General features: G+C 51.2%; 1 protein-coding gene across 2 annotated transcripts in view; it reads left to right on the top strand.

The window, feature by feature from the left end:
• SLC43A2 (solute carrier family 43 member 2) overlaps positions 1 to 15,900 on the top strand; it is a 37,151-nt gene that overhangs the window by 2,650 nt on the left and 18,601 nt on the right. For both annotated transcript variants that reach the window (XM_077312495.1, XM_077312496.1), the window contains 4 exons: positions 298 to 501; positions 10,256 to 10,505; positions 11,946 to 12,001; positions 12,747 to 12,823. In XM_077312495.1, coding sequence (XP_077168610.1) covers positions 342 to 501; positions 10,256 to 10,505; positions 11,946 to 12,001; positions 12,747 to 12,823 — 543 coding nt within the window. In that variant the 5' untranslated portion in view covers positions 298 to 341. The remainder of the gene's footprint in view (positions 1 to 297; positions 502 to 10,255; positions 10,506 to 11,945; positions 12,002 to 12,746; positions 12,824 to 15,900) is intronic.

The raw sequence follows: 15,900 nt of genomic DNA, 5'->3' as shown, positions 1-15,900 counted from the left end.
GGAGGACCACAGGTTGACTACCCCTGGTTCAGGATGGGGGTAGTTTTAATGTCTAAAATCGCATTCTGTGTGCACGTATCTAGACTCTGCTCATTAGAGGTGGGACAGATCTGGCCATTGAAAGCTGGAATCTCTCTCTCTCTGCCTTTGCACACACTGGAGAGGAAAGATACCTTGCTTGACACTCTTGGCATAACTCTTGCAGTTAAAACTCTGGCATCGTGTGGGGTGGGTGTGGCTGGGCTGCACCAAGGAGAAGCAGCTGATTAAGGGAGATCTTTTCTCTTTTCTCTGAAGACGTCTAGGTGAAGCAGGCCTCCCTGAACAACCACACCATCATCATGGCCCCCACGCTCGCCACCGCCCACCGGCGCCGCTGGTGGATGGCCTGCACCGCCGTGGTAGAGAACCTCTTCTTCTCCGCTGTCCTCCTGGGCTGGGGGTCGCTCCTCATCATGCTCCAATCAGAGGGCTTCTACTCCTACCTGTGTCATTCACCAGGTAAGGCTCATTGCCCAAGGGTGGGATTTGGGTTCTTTTAATCTTTGGATTCTGTTTACCTCCCCCACCAAGTGACTCTGTGCATACTGGGGTATGGCAAAAAGCAGCACAAGGAGTGTCCATCCTTGGGTAGGGTACTTGAGCTCCAGGTGGGGCAGCTGAGAATTCAAAGCAGAAGCAACTAACAGAAAGATTATGCTGCAGTCCAAAAAATGCAATGTCCTTGATCCACGGAGGACTATAGTGAATCACAGAGGAGGTTTCACTGAAGACTCTGTTCCCTGGATAGCATTTGAAAGAAAAAGAAGAGGGTTCCCCAGATAACATTTGAAAGAGAAAGAAGTGGGTTTTCCCATTGAAGATTCGTCACCCCCAGATAACACTCTCCCTTGTAATGTCTGTATTCTGACACACATAAGAATTAAAGTAAGAGAGGGTAGCAAGGACGCAGGGGCAATTCTGCTGTTTTACTTGACTGCTCTATTTTTATGGTGTTTTCACTTTTTACGTTGCTTTATATCATGATTATGATGGACACTGCTCCTAGGACTGCTGGGCCGAGAAGGGCAGTCCTGCAAGTCTAAATAAATAAGTAGGCAGTGGGGTACCCGGTCCCCTGGCCACTGTCAGGGATGGGGGTTGAGTTCCAGATCCAGGTTGGGAAACTCCTGGACATTTGCAGATGGAGCCTGGGGAGGGCAGAGACCTCAGTGGGGCACGCTGTCTTAGATTTCCCCCTCCAATTATCCATCTTCCCCAGGGGAACTGTAGTCTGGAGATAAGCTGAAATTCCAGGGGATCCCCAGGTAGGACTGGCATCTCTAGTCTCCCCTCCACAGCTGTGGGAAATCTTGGCTTGGATGACTTGCTCCCCATAATTTTGGAGGAGTCATGATTGCTCTCTTTTCCTCCCCCCTCCGCTTCCATGCAAGGTGCCGGTAACTACACATTGTGGGGATGGTGATGGGGGGGGGGACTATCAGCCCCCAGAGGGAGGGAGGGGGGTAAGCTTCTTGCCTCCCTAGGAGTGGGAGGGGGAAACAGGGGGATCCAATTAATCACTGGCTTTTCCTTGGGCCGGCTGCCTTATAAATAAAGGGCACCCCTGCAACAGAGAGGAGCATTGGCTTCGGACACCTTTGGGTTCAAACCTCTGTTTCAGACCAGCCCAGCAACCCACCTGAACCTATCTTCATAAGAAAGGGTGAATTATTTACGCCTCCCAAGAAGGGCCTTGCAAATAGGCTTTCTAGAAGACTTGCTTGCTCAGAGACAGAAATGACTGTGGCTTCATCCAGGCTGGCCACTGGAATAAAAGCAGCTAACGACCCTCTGCAGAGGCCAGAAGAGCCTCGGTCCCTTTTGCTTCCTAATGGAAATCCAGGCGTGGCTTGTTTTGAAGAGGAGCCAAACTAATATTTCTGAGTACACCCTGTACAAATCCGACCTTTTGGTCTCTCCTTGTCTTTGTGTCTGGTCCTTGTGACCCCTTGCTGGTGTTTGCTCCTTGTCTTCTGTGGTTTCTTTTGAACCGGGACTGTAGGCTAGTTGATGCACAAATTATGTTGTGTAAATTGAATGGGGGGGGGGGGAGATATCAGTACTGGAAAGCCCAAAATGCTGCTAAAGTATCAATGGGTTGTTTCTGCGATAGGCTTGAAATGAGGCTTTCTCAAGGCCGAACGGAGAATGTGAAATTCTGCACGATCCGCTGGGGTTCTTATCCTGAATGAATGTTGTTCTCTTGTGATAATGCCTCATGAAATCAGGGGCTCCTTTACAGCCTGGGAAGGGGCTTTGTTCTGAGAGAATAGAGTGGATAAGGTGTGACTCCTGAGGGCGGGGAGGCTGTGATATTTGGTCTGATAATCCCAAAATTCTCTCCTGATAAGAGGTAGCCGATGTGAAAGAAGTGATAACTTTGATGTAGACTGGAGCTGATTTGGCAGATCTTCTCCACGCACCTCTCCCCACCCCCCCTCCCCCCGGCTCTTGGTCACTTCCTCTGGCCTTACAGGCCTGAACCTTGGACACCGGGTAAAATTTTCACCTGATCTGTGGGGATTCTCTGGCTTGAGCTAAGAGGAAACTTTCCATCTTGACCTGGATTTAGTAAAAAGCTGCCCTGGCAAGGGACTGTCCTGTGCTGGAGAGAAGATGCCAAGAGAACTGGTGGATGAGAGCAAAGTCTCTTTAGTGTACCACGTGGTGCCCTTGGGGTGGGGCAGGGAAGTGTTCCCTTCGCCCAAGGAGGTTCCATTAATATCCATTCACACTTTGGAAGAATGCCTAAGAATCCGACCGCCGTAGCTAAACAGGCTGAACCAGGCCCTCCAGGGGCGCTTCCAATCCTATCAGGAGCCCTGCCCTGCCCTTTAGCACCAGCCCACTGCAGCTGAATATGGAGGTTCCATTTGGGACTTGCAGTTACTGAGCTGTGGGTGAACCTTTCCCTGTAGTAATGTGTCTAATGCATTTCTGAGTCCAGTGGCTATCACCTCTTGTGGCAAGGAGTTCCAGTAGAAGACCTGTGTATAAGATCTGTGAAACCAGTATAAGATTTGTGAATATAAGTATAGGATCTGTGAAACAATCCCTTTTCTCTTCTGAGCCTGGTCAATGAGGCTACAAAAATACGACGTCAAGTGAGCCACTGAGTAATTCTAACCGTGGGACTCAGCAGCAGTAGCCGGATTGTGGTTTCCCTCGCTGCTGTGGCTTCCGCCCGTGGCTCTTTCCCTTTTTCAGCAGAAGCCACACCAGCCCCAGGGCTGAGGGATCATGGGGCAGCCTAGTTCGGCACAAAGGGGCCTCGGGAGGAGGCTGGGGGAGCTACTCCCCTGGGGGAGGGCAGGCCAGGAGGGAATCATTACCTGTTGCTATCAGAGATCCATTCAGCGCCCCCCCACCCCCCGCCACCATCTTCTGATCAGCAAAAACCTCATCTCCTTGTGACACCCTGAGCCCGAGGCAGGACAGAGGTGGACCTTGCCCCCCTCCTGCTCGTAAAAGAGCCCCAGAAGTTGGCGCCAGCTTGTTTTTCTTCCCCTGTGCCCTGCTCCGGTTCTTCGGAGCCCCTTGGCAGGGAAGAGGCCACCCTCGCCAAAGGTGGCCGTTCTCTTGCCAGGAGACCCCTGAGCTGGGAGCTGGCTCTCCCCTCCCCTGTCCCAGCCTGGCATCTGCCGATGCACCTTTGCGCCAGTCTCCATCGAGAGGTTGTCCCCGGCCCTGGCAATAGCCTGTTGATTCAGCATCTTCTGCCTCCCGCCGGGCTGACTCAGCTCTTCTTATCTGCGCCTGTGCCTCTTAGCTCAGGGCTGCTGACGGGCTTTTCCTTCCAGGGTGGCGTAAGCAGCTGGAGACCGGGTGGGGGAGGCGAGGAGGCGCCGCCTTGCCAATCCTGTCAACGCCGCTGGTGCCTCTTGGTGGGGAGAAGCCTCTCTTGCTGTGGCTTTGGTGGGAGAGGACGCCGTGGTGGGAACGGCTGGAGATCAGCTTGCCGGAGCTCGTGGGTGCTGAGTCCTGCCTCCTATGCTCGGAGCAACATGGGCTGGCGCCTCTGAGGATGCCTTCTCATGGGCTGCCCCCGATGTCGTGGTTAAGAGGGGCTGCAGCTGCCCCCGGTGGGGTGGGTAAGAGGCCCAGCTTGGTGTAGTGGTTAAGAGCGGTGGACTCAAATCTGGAGAACCAGGTTTGATTCCCCACTCCTCCACATGGAGCTGGCTGGGTGACCTTGGTCCATTTACCGTTCTCTTAGGGCTCTTCTTGCAGAGCAGTTCTCATAGAGCTCTCTCAGCTCCCACCTACCTCGCAGGGCATCTGTTAAAGGGAGAAGAAAGGTTTTCGTGAGCTGCTTTGGGACTCCTTTGGATAGTGAAAAATTTTGGACTAAAAAGTTCTTCTCTTCTTGAGAAGGGGCTCTATCTTTAAACAGTGTTGCCAAAAACTGAACAGTGGGCCTTCTGCAGGCGAATCATGTGCTTGAGTGCTAAGCAGATCAGGGATGGCAGAAGTGCTATGCGTATGTTATGGGCCATAGCTTCCTTGAAGCAGAATGTGTCGGTTTTAACCGATCCAGCTGCAGCGGTTATGGAAATGAGGACCAGATTGTATCTTTTTTGCAACCTCATTCAAAATGAACCCTTCAGCAAAGTAAGTGTGCTGCAGCCCTTCAACATGTGTTTCCAGAGTCCATTTTTGATGCACTTTAGTGATACACACACATTGAATAATGGACTTTCAATACACTTTCAATGCACTTTAGTGTTTCACAGGCATTGAGTAATGCACTTTCAGCTCACCTTCAGTGTACTTCAGTGATTCACAAGCCCTGAATAATGCACTTTCTATCCACTTTCAGTGTGTTTCAGAGCTCATTTGTAAGTGGGCTTTATTTTTCGCACAGTAAAATCCAGTTGCAAAGTACATTGAAAATGACTTGAAAGTACATTGCTTAGTGTGGCTGGAAGCTCTCTACTAGTAGCTGGAGAAGAGGCCAGGTCCTTCTGTTTACTAACTGAACAGAGAACAGGGTACATTGGCAAGTGCATATTTTTTGCAGAGATGGGAATTGGGATTGCCCAAGGATTTCCCATGGGATCTGGTGCTACTCAATTTGTTCTGATGTAGGCAAGGAGAATTAAAGTGCAAGCAGGCTCAGAGGAAAGCAACAGGATCTTTGAATGGACAACAGTGGTTCAAATGAATTGGGTAGGAGTTTTGCTCCGCACATGAAAAGTTTTTCTTTATACCCCACATTGCACTTCCGAAGGAGTGGCTTACAATTGCGTTCCATTCGTTTCCCCACAACAGACACCCTGCAAGGTAGATGAGGCTGAGAGAGCTCTGAAAGAACTGCTCTGTGAGAACAGCTCTATCAGGACTGCGACTAGCCCAAGATCAAACCCGGCTCTCCAGATTAGAAGCCGCTGCTCTGAACCGCTATACCAAGCTGGCTCCCTGTAATGGGAGTTAGTGATTCGCCAGGAAAGAAACAGCAGGGTTCTGGTCAATCAGTCGAATAAATTATTATGGAAGGATTGAAAATAACTATTCAAAAGCCTTTGGATTTGGGGTGTGACCATGCAGGAGGGAGACTGCGTTCCGCTTTAGTTGTGCCAATTCAAGGCAGGGAGAGAGGTGCTGGAACAGCTCCAGGACAAAGCACCCAAAATGATCAAGCGGCATTTTGGTTTAGGGGGCAAAAGGCAAGGGGGTGGCATGATCACACAACATTATTCAAGAACTAGAGCAGGAAATTTCAGACAGAAAAGCTAGTGTTTTTGACTCTGCGTGTAATCAGCTTGCAGAATTTCTGTCCCAACATGCCGTGCGGGCCGTTGGCTGGGCCAAAAGAGGCTCATGGTGGACTGAGCCAGTGGCAACCACAGGCCAGGATTGCAGCCTTCCAGTTTGGAGGCCTTATGCTGGGGGCTGCCATTTCTGCAAGAGGGGGATGGGGACTGTTGCCTTTGCCCTTGCTTGTGAGTTTCCTGCAGGCATCTTGATGGCAGCTGTTGGGGAAACAGAATGCTGAACTGGAATGACCTTTTTGGTCTGCTCTGGCAGGGCTGGTCCTCTGTCCTTTCTCTGTGGACAGAGAGAACAGAGCAGAGGAAACAAGCGGTTGCCTTGTGTGCCAGAGTGAACCTGATCTCCTGGAGCTCTGTTAACCTCCCTGCACTGCCCCTCTAGGAATCCAGCATTCCCTTTTCCACAGGGGTCTTTCTTTGCTGGACCTGCCTAAGGGGAATTAGGAGGTCCCTACAGCTAGCCTTCTACTGATCTCCTTCCTGTAGTTTTGCGTGTTGAACTGTCACATGTTCACCCGGTTTGAGGAGCTGTGCAAGTTGTCTCCTTCTTCTCTGGGTCATTTAGGCCAGGGGTAGTCGACCTGTGATCCTCCAGATGTCCATGGACTACAATTTCCATGAGCCCCTGCCAGCGTTTGCCAAACTCAGAGCTGGCAACCTTGTCTGGAGGTGGAACTGAGCAACAGCGATTGGTCTCAAGTGAGGGGGAGGTTGGGAAATTCCTGGAGATTTTTTTTTGGGGGGGGGGAGGTTGGAGCCTGGGGACAGCAAGGTTTGGAGTGGGGAGGGGCCTCAGTGCAAAATAATAATAATAATAATAATAATAATAATAATAATAATAATAATAATAATAATAGTTGTTGTTGTTGTTGTTGTTGTTGTTACATTTCTAAACTGCCCTCTCAAGACTGGCTGTGGGTGATGTACATACATAGTTGTGAATACCATTAAAACAATAAAAAGTTAAACAGTAATGGTACATTAACAATTAAAAGCAATGAATAATTTGAAGTATCAACAGAACAGCAATATAGGGAGAGGAATGGGAAGTCGACTGTAAGCCGCTTTGAGCCTCCTTCGGCTAGAGAAAAGTGGCATATAAGAACCAACTCTTCTTCTTCTTATCAGCGGAAAGGTTTATCACTGCTGAGAAGTTTATCCCAGGCCGGATACTACTGGAAGGGTGTGTGTGTTTTGTTGTGTGTGTGTTTTTTGTTGGGGCGGCCCATAGACGTTGCCGGATCATCGGCCAACCAAAAGCTCCAAGTCCGCCCTCCAGAACAGCCATGTTATCCTGGGGGGCTGGTCACTTCAGTCTGTAGATGAGCTGCAATCCCAGGAGATCTCCAGGTCTAATATGTAGGTTGGCAACCTGGATCTCAGATGATGGCCAAGTGGGGGTTTAATCCCCAGCCTTAGTCAGATGCTGAAACCACAATGGCAGGCGCAACAAAGTCGAGATGTGTCTGACTACCACTGAAGTCCTCCCAGGTGTGGCTGCGGCCTCCTTCTGAGGCCCACAGAGGCCTGCCATGGCGGCCAGGAAAGGTGAAGGCCTGCACCTGGTTTTCAAGGGCAGGGAGGGGCGCCTTCTGGGCCTGTTTGCACCGTAAACACTGGGATGTTTATGGTGCTGTACCAGCCGCTCTGTTTCCAAAGCCGTCCCAGCTTTTGAGATCAAGCCGTTTCGTAGCTGGAGTTTCGGGGCACTGAACATCATACCCTCTCGGAACACCCCTGACCCAGGTGCTGACGTTGTGTGTTCATTTACCGCTGTTTTGTCAAACCGCTTCCCCTCCATCTGTTTCCCGCAGCCTTTTCCCTTCAGGAGCCCCATTCGAAAACACACACTTTACCTGTTGCCTCTCTCCGTTGATATGCAAGAGAACTCGTGCGGGCAGAGTTAATATTTGCGCATAGCAACCTGCGGAAGAGATTTCTCTAGGAAGGTGACGGGCGTGAATCTGTACCCGAGTCGGATTCCGGCAACAGAATCCTGCCCGGAGCTTGAACTTGAACCAAGGCTGGTAACGGTTGCTGCTTTGGCTCTTGTGTTCTGTTCCCCAGGCACGATGCCTCGGGGCATTCACGGCTGGGTGTTAGGGTTCAAAGGCTGCCAATGCCTTGAGGAGAGTTCATCGAATGGGAATGTCAAGAATCCATGACCTTGCTGGGGAGAGAGAGCCAGCGCGCCCCTCTTTGCCATTGTTCCAGACCTAGGGGCGAAGGGGGCTTCTACATCCTGAGAGCTAAAGGGAGATTCAGGTGTGCGGCGTGTTTGAGTCCGATGTCACCTTTAAGGTCAACTGAGTTCTATTCCTGGTGTGAGCTTTCGTGTGCATTCACACTTCCTCGGCCAAGGAAATAGGGGTCATCAGAGTGCAGCTGGAAGGGCAGAGGAAATTAGCAGGAAATTAGAAAACAGCATCATGAAGATGTCCCACAAATGGGCAGCATAATAGCGTGCTAGAATAACAGAGTTCTGAGTTCTTTGGGTTCACTTGCCTTTCACAAAAAGCATAAGGTCTCAAAGTGAGGAGTTTTCACCGGTTTCTTGTCCTTGTTTTATTTATATCTTGCTAGCCGACCCTGTCCTTGCAGCTGAGTCTTGATGTTCCTTTCCAAGGAATGGGTCCAGGGCAGGGCAACCTGGCTGGACTTGCCTTGGAGAGCCATCTCTTGATTCAGAGCCAGGTGAACCATAACCTAGATTCTTCTGCAGCCTGTGAAGTTCTTTTCCCACCCAGCCAGGGTTTGGGTGCAGGCTTAAAGTTTTCACTCCAAGCCTGATTTGGGCGACTTACTTAGGATCATTTCAGAGGGCATTCGTGTTATTCTGCAGTAGTCCAGTCATACCTTAGAACAGGAGTAGTCAACCTGTGGTCCTCCAGATGTTCATGGACTACAATTCCCATGAGCCCCTGCCAGCAGGTTGACTACCCCTGCCTTAGAGACCAGCTGTTTTCAGGGTGTCAGCTTTCGAGAGTGAAAACTCCTTGTGTCAGATGCATCTTTGACTCTCAAGTAGGGCTGGGCATGAACTGGAGAAGTTCCATGTAGTTCATGGTATGCCCAAACCCAAGTGACCCAGAAGCTTCGGAATGAAGCGGCCAAGGCTTAGAAGAGGAGGGAAGCAAAATTGAGCACCCATGTGGCTGCTAGCCAGTTAAAACCTCCGTTTTGTTTCCTGCGGTTTGGAAAAGGAGGGGAGCGAAATTGAGGGTTCAAATAGCCCAAATCCAGCTGGACAAAAGGCCCAGGAAACGTTTAGGAGACACCCCCTCTGAATCTGGGTTTGGGGGAACAGGACAACAAATATTTGTAACAGGCTTAAGTTCGTGAACCGGTTTATGCTCCTCCCTCCTTTTACACCTGAACTTTTTAAAGCTGTTCCCCTGAACATCTTAGTAGCCTTTAAAGTACCTTACTCAAATCTTATTTTTTCAGTTAGGACGGGGAGCTGAATGTGCCAATCAAGGAAACTAAAATTGGATTCCTTGACTCCTTTGACAGCTAGATCAAGTGGCAAATTGAAGCTGGGATTTGGTTTCCCTTTAGTGGGCTCATAGGACTTTTATCGTCCTCGTTGTCAGATGCCTCTGTGTTGTTCGAGGAGCAACCACTGAATTCAGGCTTATGCCTCCACTGGGGTTAAATTATCTCTGCAAAACTTGGGAGGCTCCTGGTGGGTCTCTCTCATTCTGGGCCCTGTTCTCCTTTTGTATTCATTTGAGCTTTGCCCAGAAATGCCCTGGGTTGGTTGTATGCTTCTTTGTGTTTTGGGCTCATCATCTGCCGCCTCTTCTCTCCGTGCCCAGTTGGAGTGGGGGAGGGTTTTGTTGGCCTTTGCCAACTGAGGTCCTCCTGTGGGTATCTGATGGACTCTAACCCAGGGCAAATTCTGCCACGATAGGCTTCTTTCGGGAGCCCCGAGATTTCTTTTTGACTTGGGCCGCAAGAGATTTGATGTTGTTGCCACCTCTCTGGAATAAGGAAATAGCAAAATTACATTTTGCAGAAAGCCTTGTGGGCCAACTGGCATGGGCCTGATGAGATGAGACCACTGGGAAGTCTTGGTAACTTTTCCTTGGGTCCTGCTTTTCCGAAGAAGAAACCTGGTGGATCTCTTCGAGACAATGATTTGTGGTTGCATTTGTGCTTTTCTAATGCTAGAAGGCTCAACTTCCAGACAGTCTTATTGGCTGGGAGGGGGGCAGGAGCATCAGGAAGGGAGATTTGTACTGTAGTGCTGCACAAATAGATAGGAGGACTGTGATTTGGGTTTTCTCTCCTTCCTGTAATGCAGGGGTGGTCAACCTGTGGTCCTCCAGATGCCCATGGACTAAAATTCCCCTGCCAGCAAACAGAGCCCCTTCCTCTGTTAAATGAACAAATTCTTCCTGGGACTAATCTGCCTTTCCTCTTTTTTCCCCTTCCTCCAGAGAACGTGAGCATCCCAGCCAACGCCAGCCTCTCTGCCGGCAACCTGACGAGGGAAGCCGGCAACCTGACGAGGGAACACGAGAAGCACGAGGAGATGGTGCGTGTGAACGGCTGGCTCACCTGCAAGGAGCAGGATGAGATGCTGAACCTGGCCTTCACTGTGGGCTCCTTTCTGCTGAGCGCTATCACCTTGCCTCTGGGCATCGTCATGGATAAATACGGCCCCCGCAAGCTGCGGCTGCTGGGCAGGTGGGTCCTGGGAGTTGTGCTTTTGCTGGGCAAGGGGTGGACATGAGTGCACGACACTGGGATGGCTGCAGCCACGCAGCGGGTGGTACAGAAGCAGGCAGGCCATCTCTGATAAGAACAAGGTTGAGAGTTCGGGCATTAGTCCCTGCCTAATCTACCCCCCCGCCTGTTATATGGCCTGCCTGCACAGTTTCTCCCTAGCTTGCAGGTGCTGTGGGGGCAAAGTGTACGGACTGGAGTGCCAGAGGAGGGGCGGGGGCAGGAGTTTCCTGCTCGTGAAGGTTGAAAGACAAAACGGAAAACTGCTTGGATTGCTCGCCGGCCAAGATAAAAAGCAGCTTAGCTTGTTCTTTCGCCGTGACTGTGAGGGGGTCGAGCTTTAGTTCTGAGTCCGGAAAAACTTAGATTCCCTCAAAACAAGTTGCTGCTAACAGCCCGGGAGCAAGGGATGAGATTGGGCTAGACTGGGCCATCCAAAACAGGGCAAGTTTTCCACCCCAAATTCTGCCTGCATCACCTTATCTTGGGTGCTGAGACCCCCAAAGCTGTGGAGTTCTGGATACGACTGGAGTTGAACTACCGATGTCCTTTTGGGGGGACGCATCTCATGAGCCTGTCTGAGCATCCGGCATTGGGTTGAGCCAGACAATTGGTGTTCCCTCGAAATTTCCTCCCCTACGGGGAAGAGCAGCTTACATCCTGGGGAGAATATACCCTTTGCAGTCTTCAAAAGGGCAGTATGAGACCCTACGGAGCTCCCGATTGCTACTGAGCAGGGCTTCCTGGGTTCAGATGCACATCATAGAGCAGGGGTAGTCAAACTGCAGCCCTCCAGATGTCCATGGACTACAATTCCCATGAGCCCCTGCCAGCACCTGCTGGCAGGGGCTCATGGGAATTTTAGTCCATGGACATCTGGAGGGCTGCAGTTTGATTACCCCTGTCATAGAGGGAGGAGTGCAACCATTCCAAAGGGGTGGGGTAGAATGGAGAGCCCATCAAACAAACCAAAGCATGCAGAGAAGATATGTGTCTCTTTGCGGTTGGATCACGGTATGGGAGAGAAGCAGCCTTGGCTCGACTGGAATTTTTACCTTGGCTCGGGCAGGTGTTTTGAGGGCGAGAACGTCACACCTGCAGGCACCTGCAGAATTTGGCACCAATTTCTGCATCTTGTGGATTTAACCTTAAAGGCAGAACGGGCCTGCTTCTACGTAGCCATGGCAAGAAACCCAGGGAGGGGCCGACCCTTTCTGCCTTCTTAACTGCGTCACCCGTTGATGCTGAAATGGATGGGGGATATTTTGGAGATGTGCTCAACAGCACAGGTTTCTGTCCATGGTGGATGTGCTTTGTAGTGCTGTCCTGCAAAGGAGGGGGACTGCTATGCAGCTGTGCTTAACATCTGGAATGTAATGGCTGGCCCTTTCTGCATTTCAGCGCCTCTTTCGCCGTATCCTGCGTGATGATTGCTTATGGGGCCAGCAACCCTAATTGTAAGTATTTGGCTGCAAACTGGGTCAAGGAAAGAGTTGGAGGCTGGGAGAGCTAGTGGCTGTGGGGCAGCGTGTGGGCCCTTGGCTGATGGGTCAAGGCCTCATTCCACCTATGGAATGCTTGTTCTGGGCCAACAGAAGCGAAACTTTGCAAAACCGCAAGGGCCATCTAAACGATCAACGAGGACCATGGTTTGGGGAGGTGGTGACCATTCTTGGCATTGCGCTGTCACATAGGGTTGCCAGGTTGACTTGGGTCGCTGGTGGGGGGATGGGGGGGTCCCTTCCTGGAGCTCCTTGACATGCTGATGTTACCTGGAAGTGATGTCAACACGTTGCAGATGTCTGTGGGCGACGCTCTGGCTTCTGGGCAGAACTCTATGGTAGAATTGGCTTCAAACCACAGAGTTTTGTCCCCAACCCAGGGTCACCCCCCTCCCCCTTGACAACCCCAGCGTGATGACATCAGCAACATTCTTCTGGCTTTGGTGAGTTGCTCATGGGTCAGGAGCCAAGAGTTGGCCTGGCTTCATAGAGAGCTGTTCCCATGGCAACACCCTCAACAGACAGAGCACAGCAGGCCCCAAGACCTTTGGCTCCTCTCTGGTCTGCGTTCCTTCCACAGTATTATGGTCTCCAGTTTCAATGTACCCTGAAGAGACCTGGCTCCCAGGAGACCCAGGTGATGCCGATTTGGCCTGCAGGGACTTCCTGGCTCCTCACGGTTTTTCTCCTTCCTCCACAGCTCTGTCCGTTTTGATCTTCTTCGCGCTGGCGCTGAATGGCTTTGGGGGGATGTGCATGACCTTTACATCGCTCACGGTGAGTGCTCTCACTTGTGTCTCCCAGCTGACCCGTTGTCAGCCCTTCCCTGAGGGATCCTGGGAATTGTAGTTGGGTGGCCCTTAGCCCGACGAATCCTGGGAACTGTAGTTTGGTGACAATGCTGAGGCGGTTGCTTCCCCCAGGTGGGCTGGTAATGCTGAGGACAAAGCCAACTTCCCCATTTGCTTTCCAAGGAGAAATGTGGGGAGAGCCACAAATGGAGGCTGAAGGGTTAACTCTCTCCCTTCTAGGACCTGAGGCTAATTGAGGCCTGTAGGGATTTTGCAATGTTCCTTTGATGCATAGAACAAAACATCTGTCTGAGAAAAGTGTGATGGTATTTGCACAGGGCTTAGTTTTATGCTCTGGTCCTTCCAGATAGGATAAGTTAGCTGTTTTTTGTGGAGCACAGGGGCGTCTTATTGGATTGTGTCTGTTGTCCTACAATGCATACAGCCGTGTATTTACGAGAGCCAGCTTGGTGTGGTGGTTCAGGGTGGGGCCCTGAATCTCGAGAACCAGGCTTGATTCTCCACTTCTCCTCTGCATGCAGCAAGCTGGGTGCCCTCGGGCCAGTCATAGTTTTCTCAGAGCTCTCCCAGCCTCACCTACCTCATAGGATATATGTTGTGGGGAGAGGAAGGGAATTGTAAGGCGCCCTGACACTCCTCAGGTAGTAGAAGTCCAAATATGCAGTGAGATGATTCTTTCCTAGCATATTTGGACTTATGATGCTGTTTACTAATTTGCTACTAATTTACTTTCTCCTTATATTAGTCCCCTTATGATTTTTGTTCCATTGTCTGAGGAAAAGTGCATGTACAGGAAAGCACACACCTTGAATAAATCCTTCTGGGTCTTAAAGGTGCCACTGCACTCAAATTTCATTGTGCTGCTTCACACCAACATGGCTACCCACTCGAATCTGGTTTGGTGTACTCAGCTGGAGAAGGATCAGACTGGGTGTATCCCAGTTGCCTGCTTTTGGACTTGGGGAGTATGCAGAATTGCTGCCTGCTGAGCCTGGCGTCCTCTCTGACTGGCAGCCGCTCTCCAGGGTCTCAGGGGAGAGGTCTTTCTCACCACACGTCACCTGACTCGTTTTAAAGCCAGGAATCAAACCTGGGACCTTCATGCCCCCTCCTCTTAAAGGGACTGTTGCTGTTCTGTTGGCAGAGTGCTTAAGGCAGGGGTAGTCAAACTGTGGCCCTCCAGATGTCCATGGACTACAATTCCCATGAGCCCCTGCCAGCTGTGCCAAAGAGAGGAAGGAGTTTTTAATGACCTCCTGGCCAGAAAAGAAAGGGCTGCATGTGAAACAGAAAATCTGTGGTTCCAGGGTCACTGGGAGAGGATCAGCTCGGGATGCAGAAGGTCTCAGGTTTAACGATCTTCAGTTAAAAGATTTCAGGTCATAGAAGGAGAGCTGTTTTTTTTAAATCCCATTTTTTACTACCCAAAGGAGTCTCAAAGTGACCTACAAACTCTTTTCCCTTCCTCTGCCCGCAACAAACACACTGTGAGGTGTGGAAGACCTGCTCTGTGAGAACAGCTCTAAGAGAACTCTGCCTGGCCTGAGGTCACCCAGCTGGCTGCGTGTGAAGGAGGAGTGGGGAATCAAACCCGGCTCTCCAGTTTAGAGTCTGCTGCTCTTAACCACTATGCCATGCTGGCTCTCATAGGGGAAGTGAACATCCTCTATTGGAAGCGTTAGAGAGCGTCTGCTGGTCAGAGGAAACAATGCTGACCTTGATGGAGTGAAGGTCAGACTCAGCAGAGGGCAGCTGCATGTGGCCTGGAAGGTATTATGTCCTGGGGCCCTAATGCTGATCCTAAGGCCTGACGATCCAGCAGAGTCCCTTGAGCCCAGGCAAAGAATCTGGCGGCATGGGCCCTCTGGCTCACGTAGCTAAAATGTGCATCCATGATACCTCCCACTCGAGAATTCGGTCTCAGTGGTGTGCTTTCTGTGCCCTGGTTCCAGGAGCTAGGGGTGGGTTCAAGACCTGAAGTGAGGAGGTATCCCAGCAGCGTCTCTCCCTCCTTCTGCCCTGTGCCACCAGTGGCTCTGAGGTTGTTTGAGGACAGGGCTGCTGCATTCCTTCCCAGGCTCTGCAGCCAGAGAGGAGTGGCGTGGAGCAACGCCAGAGCACCGGTGCTGCAGGTGTTCTGCCTGCAAGCCTCTGGAGCACATGGGAGAGGAGGATGTGCTCTAAAGCAGCAGAGAAACTGGGCAAAGCCTGTGGCTATGTTCTCTCCTCTTCTCCCTGCCCCGGGCGGTCCTCTGGTGCCGGCATTTTCCTTTCTAACCGCCAGCCCTGAGTCAGCCCGTAAAAACCCCATTTCTGAAATCCTGGAAGGAACGTGATGATATCACCTCTTGCACCACCTCTAGCGCTGGAGAAGCCGCCGGAATCCGCCTCTGTCGGTGGTTCTTATCTGACTTTTCCCGGTGCTCAGCAGAAGAATTTGTGTGTGCAGGGCACGTTTTGGGTGGTGACTCATTTTCGTCGGGTTTTTGAACTTGCTGTTGCTTACTCGGAGATTAAACGGGGTTGCATCCAGAGTCTATTCATGCAGCGGTCTTCCTGTCTCCTTCTTATCTTCTGAAGCCATGGGCTTGTCCCCAGTGAAATTGGTCTCTGCAACCCTGGGGGGGCTAGATGGGGCAATGATGCTTTGTATTCTGGGTGCCTGGGGGGCAACATGGGGGGTGTTTCTGAAATACTGGTCCTACTGGTGGACCTCCCAAAGGCCCCTGGGTTTTGGCCACTGTGTGATGCTGGATGGGCCACTGGCCTGATCCAGCATGGCTTCTCGTTCTTCTGACTCTGCCTCAACGTAGGTTGCTTCCACGCAGAACCTTTACTCTGCATCCCCCCCGCCCAACACACACACATACTGCAGTGCCCAGTACATGATGGGCTCATGAAGTCATCTGTTGACTAGGCTTTCCCCTCCTTTGCTGCCTACCTTTTCAATACAATCTTTCCTGAAAGGTAATCTTCAAAGTGGGGCTTGGGATCTGTGTGGGTGTATTTCTGCTCCAGCAGCACATTTTCCTTGGCTTGCCA

The sequence above is a fragment of the Paroedura picta genome, chromosome 15 (genome assembly GCF_049243985.1).
Source record: "Paroedura picta isolate Pp20150507F chromosome 15, Ppicta_v3.0, whole genome shotgun sequence".
Lineage (NCBI taxonomy): Eukaryota > Metazoa > Chordata > Lepidosauria > Squamata > Gekkonidae > Paroedura > Paroedura picta.
This window is presented reverse-complemented; position numbering and strand designations above follow the sequence as displayed.